This window comes from Mollisia scopiformis (assembly GCF_001500285.1).
Source record: "Mollisia scopiformis unplaced genomic scaffold LY89scaffold_21, whole genome shotgun sequence".
NCBI classification, from domain to species: domain Eukaryota; kingdom Fungi; phylum Ascomycota; class Leotiomycetes; order Helotiales; family Mollisiaceae; genus Mollisia; species Mollisia scopiformis.
In genome coordinates this window covers 682,154-693,446 of record NW_017263601.1, presented here as the reverse complement: position 1 = coordinate 693,446, position 11,293 = coordinate 682,154, and the positions used below count along the sequence as shown (strand labels likewise).

The 11,293-nt window shown below is 48.2% G+C and overlaps 3 protein-coding genes across 3 annotated transcripts; 2 read left to right on the top strand and 1 right to left on the bottom strand.

The window, feature by feature from the left end:
- Positions 1-923: 923 nt before the first annotated feature.
- Positions 924-1,853, bottom strand: LY89DRAFT_542018 (uncharacterized protein; the record flags this gene model as incomplete). The annotated part of the gene is made up of 1 exon (XM_018208189.1): positions 924-1,853. A coding segment is annotated over one exon (930 nt), but the record flags the coding sequence as incomplete, so codon positions are not given.
- A 2,510-nt stretch (positions 1,854-4,363) lies between these two features.
- Positions 4,364-6,804, top strand: LY89DRAFT_208590 (uncharacterized protein). Its single transcript, XM_018205846.1, has 5 exons — positions 4,364-4,759; positions 4,813-5,734; positions 5,782-6,213; positions 6,270-6,406; positions 6,460-6,804. The coding sequence occupies exons 1-5, from the start codon at positions 4,586-4,588 to the stop codon at positions 6,571-6,573; spliced, it is 1,779 nt and encodes a 592-aa protein (XP_018066847.1). The 5' UTR covers positions 4,364-4,585; the 3' UTR covers positions 6,574-6,804.
- Positions 6,805-8,248: 1,444 nt separating this feature from the next.
- LY89DRAFT_208565 (uncharacterized protein) lies at positions 8,249-11,189 on the top strand. Its single transcript, XM_018205845.1, has 7 exons — positions 8,249-8,606; positions 8,678-9,175; positions 9,246-9,387; positions 9,443-9,762; positions 9,809-10,132; positions 10,189-10,409; positions 10,460-11,189. Exons 1-7 carry the CDS (start codon positions 8,346-8,348, stop codon positions 11,040-11,042), a joined length of 2,349 nt encoding a protein of 782 aa, XP_018066846.1. The 5' UTR covers positions 8,249-8,345; the 3' UTR covers positions 11,043-11,189.
- Positions 11,190-11,293: the final 104 nt, after the last annotated feature.

Sequence of the window (11,293 nt, the reverse complement as noted above, 5' to 3'; positions counted from 1 at the left end):
CAATTGTTAGTTGAGCACATTCTCATGATCATGTAAAACAATGTTACATATAAAGCTCACCAAACTAGTTGCACTACCAAAGCAGAATGTCGAGCAAAAGTCCAAATCTGTGGCAGCAGCAAACACAAGTATGCAAAGTTTCCAGACATTGCGCAGAGCGCGCGGAATGCGCATTTCGCGCTAGTCGTGCGATACGCGCAAATCGCGCGGGATTTGCAAGGTGGTGAGTAAGAAAGGACTATAATTCTGAATGGAAGCATGAGGATAGGTAGGAATAGATCTGATATAATATGCGTGCAATGTCCAGCGAGCTAAGAATGTTTGACGAATGCAGAATGTTGGTGGAAGAGACAGGAAAGAGACAGCGCAGATTGCATTTTGCGCTGACCGCGCGACTAGCGGAGAATGTGTGGGATTTACAATGTCCCACGGCAGCATCAAAATCGATGAGAATAGAGACCACAACATGCAAGAAGTGTACAATGCCAAGCATAGTACGTGTGACGTTAAGCAAGTGGTCAATGTTCAGCTTAAGTTTGATCACTCATGGTAGCAAAAATCTTCAGGCTTAGTTGAATGTGAATGCTGATATATTTTTGAGTCCGGGCCGATCCACCATGTCAGAGAAACTCGTAGCTGGCAGATTCGAAGGCTGAGGTGGTGTCAGAGCATGTCGAGGAGCTGGGTTTGGTGGTGTTGGGGTTTTGCTGGCTGCTAAGTTTGATCAATAAAGTTTGGGGAATATCTGACTTCAGCACTTGCTATTTCGTCTTTGAGATGTCCGACCTCAGCTCGGATACTTTCAGGTCGGAAAAGGCTGTACGAACTCTCATCTACTCTCGTGCTCAAAAGTTATGATTCGAAGTCAAACCTGACAACACTCAAGGATAAATTATAACATGTCTGCACCATCATCACCAACCCAGCTCATAACTAACCACCTTCCCACCCTCCCTATACGTCCCATTGACCGGACTCTCAATGCCCCCCGTGGTAGTAACATAAATCCTCCCCTCCCCCGCGACGGCCACACTCGTCGGATTCGGAATCACCGTACTATTCAAACCCCCAAACACGTACTCTGGCGTACCACCCTCCAACGGAATGCGAAAGACCTGATTAATCGCCCCCGCAGCAACATACGCATATCCCCTCTCTGGATCGAGCGCAAAGTCATCAATAGAGATGTTGGAAGCGAGTTGTTGGACCGCAGCTGTAGCTTTGAGAGCAGAGAGCGAGATGGGAACCCGGTTGAAGGTCGCTTTGGCCGTGTTGTCGAAGTAGATCCATGCTGTGTCGTTGTTGTGGGCGGATGGAGGCAGGACTCGGATGCCATTGACGCTAAGTCCAGAAGGTTCGGGGCTCGTTGGTGCGAGGGCTGGGTCTTGAAAGAGGATGGAGTAGGCTCCTGTGTTGACGTTGATGAGCCATATGACACCTTTGAAGGAATCGGCGGCTACTATCAGACCTTTTTCTGGAGAGAGAGTTGAAAGACCGTTGAGGAGGTCGGATTCGGGGATTAGGACTACTTGGTGGATTTTGGCGCCCGTGTTGGTTTTGTGGTCGTAGGATGTTAGGTCCACTGTCCATATGGAGTCTGTTCCGTTGGCAATGGTGGGGGGCGTGAGGGTGAAATTTGAGGCGATCAGATGGAACATGTCGGGCGTCGTTTCAGTGAGTCCTAATACTGCGTGATCGGAGGAGAAGCTGTGGATAAGTGTTGCAGTAGAGTTTGGATGCGGATCGAGAAGATACATGTCGGGAGTTGTGACCAGGTCGACGAGAATCTGGCCGTTTGGACGTATAGCGATGTTCTCTACCCAGGTTGGGTCTGGAAACTGGTGAATAGTTTGTGGGTTCGTGAAGCCATGTTTAGTTGTGCGAGGATTAAGAGTGATAGCAGCCGTAAGACCAATGAGGCAAGCATACGTAGGATAAATTACTGAACGCATTATTGTTATAGAAGACGCGACAGTTACTGTATCCTCACAAAAGAACGAAAAACGAAGAAAGCATGAGAAGGCTGAACTTGATATTAAGGTTGGATAGATCCTGCGTGGCTTGGCAGTTTTTAAGTAACAGATTATCTCAGCCGCAGGGCTGACATGACGTATAACCACAGAGTAATGGTTGTTGATCAGTGATAGAGACGTGGAGGATACCAGAATCGGTGGACTCTAGTTTAGCTCCCGACCCTTGAGGTGAGCACTAATCACCGCGAGGTACCAACCTAACAATCTAAATGAAGAAACAATGTAGGGTAGTCGCAAGCTTACAACCGATTTCACAGCATGAGATTGAACTCAATGCTATGTGATCTTTGCAACACTGAGCTTGTCGCGGGCTCTACGTTCGAATCCCTGTACCAAAAAGTGGTTGTCAAGTCTAGAAATTAGACCATTACTGAGTATCCACGGAATTGAGAAACCCGGATCGGGTAATGTTCCGGGAGATGACTGCGGAGCTTCAACCAATCAAGACTTCTTTGCTTGTGGCTTCCCAGGAACCAAGGCTGAATTCGTAAATCGTATCTCGTAAGCCGCATAAAGGATTCATGAATGTGTGTTCGTCGAGGAAAGAGACATCAAAAACGAGCAATTCAATCCAAAAAGAAAGGGCCAACTTTGCCCAGTACTACCATATAATCTTCGATATGCGCTTATAGAAGATTTGCGATTGTGAACGCCACGCCAACGTAAAGGAGTATATCGCAAAGCTCGAATTAACAAGATCTCCACTTGAAAAGCAATTGGTGCGCCTCAGCACAACAGGAACAAGTCGTCGCAATCCTCCTGTTTCCAATTCCAACATCGTCTGGATTCAATGAGCACTGGATCCATAGCTCAGACTCATGTGAAGTATTTTCTTCCACGTGCTCGAATGCAACTGTGCGATGCAACACTGGATAAACTCAACGTCAAAACTCAGCACCAAAGAGGAATCACGAACTTCTCACACCACGCGACCAAGAGCAGCGCCGGTACTTTTATACTTTGCGGAACTCGCGCAGCCGTAGCTCTTCGGATCATTATATATCCTGATGCAAGGGAAGGGAGCCACGAGGCAATGTGAGCACGGCCATTCCATTTCTTGGGACCGGCAATGCTGCGACCGTGCAACAACAATATTCAGGTGGAAGTTTGAGGTCATTGTGTTATACGTTCTCGATGCTATAAGGTAGCATCGGCAGCGATTGTGTTCAACTGTGAAGCAATTGCACTGCAAGGTGTGCTTTGGGGACACCTTCCGGATTCGTCACTAGCGTCTGAGTGGAGGCACTGGCCTGGCCCAGGCTCAACCTTCTCTTCGCCTTTAATTTATATTTCCATGCTTTACAGATTATCCAATACGACGGCATAACACTCTTCCTTGTCGATAGTCCAGACGCAAGAGGATTCAAACATCCAGCATGTCTTTATTTATAATTGCCTATTCCATAACACAGTAAGATTGAGCGCAATCTCTCTTCTCGAACAGTACGCCTCAAAGTTCTGAAAGGAGCGTACGGGATCCCTCAATCGGAGAGCACGGCATGGAAAGCTTCGAGAAGATCTACGGCGTTGCACAGTTGGCCTTCGGTTGACCCGGCACAATCACTCGTTCCGCGAATGGCAATCTGGATGCTTCACCGTTCGCATTCGAAGCAAGTATCTTCCTTCAGATGAGAAAGGCCAGTGGGACGGTGATTCGTCAATGTCACGACGTGCAGTCCATTTTCCTGCAGGCGTCCAACTACACGTGATGTCGCAGTAAGGAATAGCCAATGGCCTGCTGTTACCTTCGTAGAGTGTCCTCGCCGCTTCAGCTAGGCTCTATCTCTAACAAATCCCACCACCAACTCAATACGCCGCCGCCGTTCTAGGGTCTAGGTTCTAAGTTCTAGGATGTCTGCCATCTCGCCTGCCGAAAGGTGGTGGGAACAAGGCAATGGCTCCATCTGATGCTGGCATTTTTTCTCCTTTTATCCAGAACAAGTGTGTTCTTGGCTCGCTCCAGCCGAGGCCCTGCACCAACATGAGCATGGTCATGACCTTACAGAAAGCGGAGAGACGACGATGTTGGTTCGCATTGGATTTGCAATCAGCGCACCAGTTGGCATTGTTCCATCTCCATGGGACACATCTATTCCCATCCAACTAGAGGAAGTCCCCAAAAGAGAATCATTTCGTCTAGACGGCTTGTTCGCTCCGTCTCAGATATGGTCTAAAAGCCCCAATTGTTGCGCATGACTTTCCAGTAGTGAACCTGATCATTCGCGAGAGGCAAAGAGTCTCTTTCCAATCTAAATTTTCTGAGGGGTAAATAAGCGGCGAGTCTTCATTTGTGGATTTCTCCTACGACCAAGTACGCAGGATGAGCGGCACCGCACTCTACCCCTGGTACCAAATATCGCATGGCACATTCGGCAGGGATCACAGTAAGGAGATGCTGCCCGAAAATCCGGGGGTCGTGAAGCTTAAGCCTCTTCGAGCGTGACAGCTTACGGCTCCGTGGGGCAAGTGCACTGATGGATGCACCACGGTGATTCACGCCAGGGTCCAGATTTGGGTGCATGCCACATTAAAGGTACGGGAGGCCCTGCGCGATGGGCCTGCCCCCGAGCGGTCCCATTGATCTCGAAAAGATATCCGTCAATTGGCAAGTACAACCGTGGCTCGAAGGCCATTTCGCATTCTTTGCGTCGCCCGTCATGAATTTCGACAAGTATGAGAACGACCATTACATGGTCGAGAATATCGGGCCACACAGTCTTGATCTGGTACGAGAAGGGTGGCCAATCCTGGTGGAGCGGACGCTGACATGGCGATCTAGCAAAAACATGCGGAAGTCGAGGTCAAGATTATCAGAGGAAATGAAGCCTTCAATGAGGCGATGATAAGGGAGCCACCGCGACCTTGGACATGGCGGACAATGCAATTATATGCAGCATGCTTCATTGGATTCTTTTGCGCGACCATGAACGGATACGATGGGTCTTTGATCAATAACTTACTGGCGAACAAAGCGTTTCTGAAGTACTACCATGGGGAGAACGCAGGTATATGGGCTGGACTTGTCACGTCGATGTACCAAATTGGGGGAGTCGTTTCGCTACCATTTATTGGACCCGCAGCAGATACATACGGAAGACGATTCGGAATGTGGATTGGATGCGTCTGCATTATTGTCGGGATTGTCATCCAAGGAGTCGCCAGTCAAGCTGAGGGCGTGAAGCAATTCATGGGAGGTCGATTCTTGCTTGGTTTTGGAGTCAACATCGCATCTGCAGCAGGACCGATGTACGTCGTTGAGGTCTCACATCCCGCCTATCGAGGTATCGTGACCGCTATCTTCAATACCTTTTGGTTCACTGGATCCATTGTCGCTAGTGGTGTCGCAAGAGGAGGCGCCGACCTTCCAGGAAATGTATCATGGAGACTGATCGTATGGATCCAAATGCTATTCGCATCCATCATTTTTGGTGCAGCATACTTTCTTCCCGAGTCGCCTCGATGGCTGTATGTCAACGGTAAGCAACAGCAGTCTAAGGACATGCTCACCAAGTTTCACGGTGAAGGAAATCCAGATAGCGAGTGGGTGAAGTTGCAGTTGAATGAATACGAGGAATTGCTTGAAATGGACGGAGCAGATAAGCGCTGGTGGGACTATAGAGCTCTGTTCAAGAACAAGTCAACTTGCTACAGATTATTCTGCAATGTCGCAGTAGTGGTCTTCGGTCAATGGGCAGGCAACGGTAAGCGCTCTTTTGGAATGTCCACAACATGGCTAATCATCTCACAGCTGTGCTCTCCTACTTCATGAGCAAAGTTCTCGACACCATTGGCATCGCCGGCGAGATCGGTCAAGCAAACGTCATCCTAATCAACAACTGCCAACAATTCGCCTGGGCATTACTGGGTGCCAACCTAGTCGACAGAATCGGAAGAAGACCTCTTCTCTTGTTCTCCAACGCTGGTTGCTGTGTTGTCTGGCTCGCCATGACCGTTTCTGCAGCCGCTTACCAAAAGTCCATTCCCGAGCCCACGGCCGACAATCCAAAACCAATTGGCACGGACAATGTTGCCGGTACTGTGTGTTTAGTGTTCATATTCATCTTTGGTGCTGTGTATTCGATCGGCTTTACGCCTTTACAGGCTCTCTACCCGGTTGAAGTTCTGTCTTTCGAAATGAGAGCCAAGGGAATGGGATTCGCGGGCTTCGCTACTGCTGCTGGTAAGCTTCTCCCCCTTCTTCACCTGTGGACGAATGAAAGACTAACGAAACAACAGCTCAAATGCTCAACCAATTCGCTTGGCCAGTCGCAATGGATAAGATAGGCTGGCATACGTACATCATATTCACGATATGGTGCGGTGTGCAAACAGCCGTGATATTCTTCTTCATCCCCGAAACGAAGAATAGAACAGTATGTCCCCTTCTCCCTCTCCTCTCTGGAGTCACAACTAACGTAGTCTCTAGCTCGAAGAACTAGACGAGATTTTCGGCTCCTCGCATCCGGTTAAGGCCTCGATAGCGAAGAAGAGGTTAGGGTTCGATGCTTATGGGGAGGTGGTCAATATCCAGGAGATCTGAACGTCCTCCATTCGTGTCAACCGAAAATGGACGTCCGACCAGTGACCGAAAGAAGTCGCTCCTGGGGACGAAGGAGCGAGGTACGAGGAGAATTCCCAGGGAACGGGGAATGGGGAAGAGGAAGAGGAAGTAAAAGCATGGGATGGGATGGGGTTTAATGTCATGTATGTAATTCATCACAGCGAGGAGCGTATGGGAGTCATCGGCGTGAGGTGTTTTCTTGGTTGGGTCGGGCTGGGAGGGGAGGGAAACTGCGGTGCATGGGTTTAGCGTGATGAATGAATGAACGAATGAAAGGCATTTTAGTTAGTTGGCTGCTGGAGGCATGTGAAGACAATCGTGGGTTTATGTCTTAGTGGACTTGTGAGAGGAGAGCAAGTTATGGCAAGTTGCCTGATTGGGATGTGGATGTGGATGTGGATGAGAGGATGGAGGGGTTGTCTAGTGACTTGTCTAGTGACGGTGGTCTTCAGACCACCATAGACAGTTTAAGTTGCGAAGTATTTCTTGCTTTGCGGGTCGGCTTTCAAGAGGGATTGGTACTGCTTGTCGAGATACATTGAGAGATTCAGTGTTACGATCATTATCTTTGCCCCGCCCCTCTTTTCCCCGGCGCTGAATGAGAAGTCTTGTTTTCAATCTAAATTATGCGAAAGCGCACGGCGTTGAAAATCGACCATTTTTGAGCGAGGATTTTGAATAGAATAAGTCTGCATTTGAAAAACTCACAGTCTATGCGATTGTGACCGGTTTAAGTTAAATTCAGCGATAGAAGAGGAATTTTGTCCTCTTCTCTGATTTGTTAGATAATTTGAAAAAAATTTGATGGTTAAGTTTTCGATTCTCAAAAGCTAATCTTTCGGTGTGCCTCACTATTTGAAAATCTTTGGAAAATGGATGGTTTTCAACGCTGGGCGCCTTCGTATTCTGTCTTGGTTCAGCATCGCGGGGTCGCAAGAACCGAGGCTTGCTACTTCAGAGATTGAAGTGTATTTTACAGAGTTTGCAGATGAATAAAATAATTTAAAAGCTGATTTTCTTGATCAACATAAGTTGAGAACTAGCTCTTTCCTGGGCATTTTAGATATTGTACAGATTTATATCTGTGGCTTAGGGAAGTTTTGGACGAGATGTCAACGGTGTTAGATGCCTCGAAGCCTTACTTTTGGTAAATTCTTGGGGGTTTTTGGTTTGCTTTTCTTGCTGAATCTCTCTATTCGCAGTCGAACGCAGCAGAAGCTTTTTCCTTCCTGGCTTTACAATTAGGATCAGTATCCTTCTTCAGGTATCTGATTGGTGACGGAATGCTACCAGACTGAGTCAGAAGCCTGATGACTGGAATGGGCTGAAACATGACGTTACACGACCGTTGAGCGAGGGCAGTGGGGGCTGAGAGCAGAGCGACGATGTCTTTAACGGAGCGACCGTAGGCGCGCTACGGTAGTCTCGCTCTTTCCATTTCTGATCGATTTTGTGTGGATTATTCCCGTTTTATCTCTAAGGTTTTGAGTCGGATGAGACAAGAGCGACGACATCCTTGCGCCAGCGACGAGGAGTTTGCACAACATCTCTTTCATTGGCCATCATCGTGCAGCTCGACCTCGCCGCCCAGAATTTGAGACAAGATCCTGGCAGCCACGAAGGGGCAGAAAACATGCCTTTTAGGAAAGTTGCACCTAAGAGCTCCAAATATGTAAAGCCCACAGTTCCTACTGCTCCTTCATTTCTCGGTCTTGTCCATTCTCCTCCCATCTGTATTACAGAACTCAGACATGGTGGACGCTGAGCTGAATACTTCCTGTCCGTCATTCACAGCGGGTCACAATCCCAGTGCAGCTAAATCATTCGCAATGAGCGTCCCGAACGAGAGCTACCTCGATTTTCGGAGCACGAATACAGGAACGCCAACTACTGATATGTTCGATGCCCAAACCCTGCAAGAACTTGCGACTTCTGTGACAGCTGGCACCAGTTCGTATCCTCTCATTCCGATCGATAGCATTGTTAGCTTCGTTGACGAGAGTTTGTATAGGGTAAAGACCTCTTGCTGTTCAGCCCCTATCGTCGCAAAAGTGATTTTGCTAATTTCCTGAACTCAAAACAGGATCCATCATATCGCCCACCTGCATTGGACTTTGCCAGACCCTCAACACCACCATTGAGTTATGAGCATGCCCGTGGAGCTTTAGCGGAGCTCGAAGAGCATACGCCAATAGCACCCCGACCAAGTTCATGGAGACGACTAGAACAGCCCCTTTATCATTACTATACACACTACACCCCAGATGCAGTTCTTACTATACCCCAGTCATCTGGACCGACCGCTACGAACGAAGAAAATGGATTTAAGAAGATCGTACCTTTCAAATGGACCCAGGATGAAACCATCCTTCCGCATTCGACTCTCTATCATACCCAAGACCCGGAGAAGCATATGCCCTCAACTGAAATAGTAGATACTGAGATCCAGAGTCCCGAGCAACGTGAAGGATGGATCGATTCTTCTTCCTCCAACGCCGCAAACGTCTCGAAGTTCGATGTTGCTAACCAGATAGTACACCATCCTCGTCCTTGTGTCGAATGTACATTTGCACGGGTGCCAGTAAGCCATAGAAAACATCACAGTCGTCTTCTTGTTACTTGTTATACGAAGCGCATGCTAATTTATACAGTGTTATGGCTGCCCAGGACATGCTTGCACTCGTTGCACAAAGCTTTTGTACGAGACTCGAACTTCCAAACCCGCTGCAATGCTTAATTACGACACCAAGGACTCACGTGCTTTCATTCTTCGAATTGTATTCTTTGACATAGGTAAGTCTAAAGCACTAAACAATTGATACATACTAAACATCTTTTCCTTGTACAGAAGCCGCGCAGGGTCAGCTGTCTAATCTGAGAGACGAGGTAGGAAAATTGAGCACATCGAGTAAAGGTGCAACACTGGAAACCCTTTGTCCAAATCCCATAATTTGTCACATAGTAAGTTCTGAAGTTGCATCGCACCATGGATGGACCGCCGGCGTCAAAGTGGTCATCAAGCACCTAGCAACTACCAGAGATGCTCATTCCCGTGCAATCTCATCCAAGCTGGACTTTCCAGAACCGGGACTTGACCCTTCTCAGCTAGACAGCTTTCTTGATATCGCATCTCGCATGAAGAAGCTTCAAAGTTTGAATCAAGCCGAAGTAAGTTCAGCAGAAAACTAGGGTCTAGTCTGACCAAGAACAGCAGGACATTATAGCAACCGCTATCAAAATCGCTGATTACCTCGGCATCTTGTTCAATTGGGATACAAATACTATGTGCTTCGAACAACGCCATGGTGGCTGCTCTCGAGCCGCAGCCAAGACTATTGTACTCGAAACGGTATATGCTATGGTACACAGGGTCCAAGACCTCATGGAGAAGATTCTGGTTGAGGTACACAAATCTTTGAAAGGTCGTCGAGACTTGAGTCACGACCCTGCAACAATATCCTGTGCACTCTGGATAATCTACTCGTCCCTGAACAAATTCCAGAAATTGAGCTGGGATGCCAAGACTCTCCAAAACTTGGTAAGCTTCGATACCCGCCCCATCACGCATATGGGCAATCTGATAGCAGGTGACAGAAGGTCTTTCTGAATTCTTTGCACGATCGAGCCTCGGGCGCAATTGCGTCAATCGAACATTATCGCAGAGAGGTTGCCTTCGTCGAATGCGGCAAAAGGAGTGTAAACCTCCAGGCGTACAAAGAGCTGGTTGTGGCGAAGAAAGTTCCTAGAACAGCCACAGCGTTCACGTACGAGCAATTTCGTCCAACTGCATACTCTATTGGAACGATGCCAACCTTGCAAGCAATCCAATATCTCCGTTTGAGTGTCTTGTCTGACAGGAGGCTAGTTCTCACAAGCAATCATACACTGATGTTCTTGAAGATGGAATCGCAGACAATGATCACCTGTATGATGAACCAGATCTTTGTGCTGATCGTGAGCCTAAGGACCTTGGGGCTTCTTTGGATCTTGCGTCCGGGTGTCTGAGGCTGATCCACCCGAGGAAGCTGACAATAACGCATCCTGACTCGGACTTTGACGACGCTGGGAGCTCTGTTTCTAGCCATCGTGAACAACCCGAAATGGAGCCAACACTGGCAATGCATCCTAGTGGCAACGATGCAGACTGTAGAAGCTCTGAATTTCTATTTATTGAAAGCTCGAAGGGCTACGCAGACACGAATCTCAGCCTCGCAGCTGAGATTCAACATGTTAGAGCCATATTGGCTCAATTGGAGGAACAGCAGAAAAAGACCAGTATGGTGGATGATACGCTCTGGTGCGGCCTCGAAGCACACGAAGATTGGCCTTCCACGCGACCACGTGTTGGACCCCCCCGGGACATAGAGCTTGCTGCATTGGAGGCGAAAGCTGCAGAGAGACTGCAGTCGTTGTCTGATGAGCCACGACGAAAGAAACAGAGAATATAGCAGTGCCAGGCTCGACACCCATGACTCCACCAGGATCTCGATATCCAGACTGCCCATTTCACTAGGACACTAGGTTAACAAAAGTCGAAGCTGAAGCAAAAGCACTCGAGATTGAACTACGAGCACCTTGTTTTCAGATGGAAACCTGTAGTCACTTGCCTCCCTACCTCAGAACCATTGCACCAGTAGCACCTTTCTTGCCAATGCACCAGCCTGCTTGCAACAAGGAGAATGTGCGAAACTTTCATGTA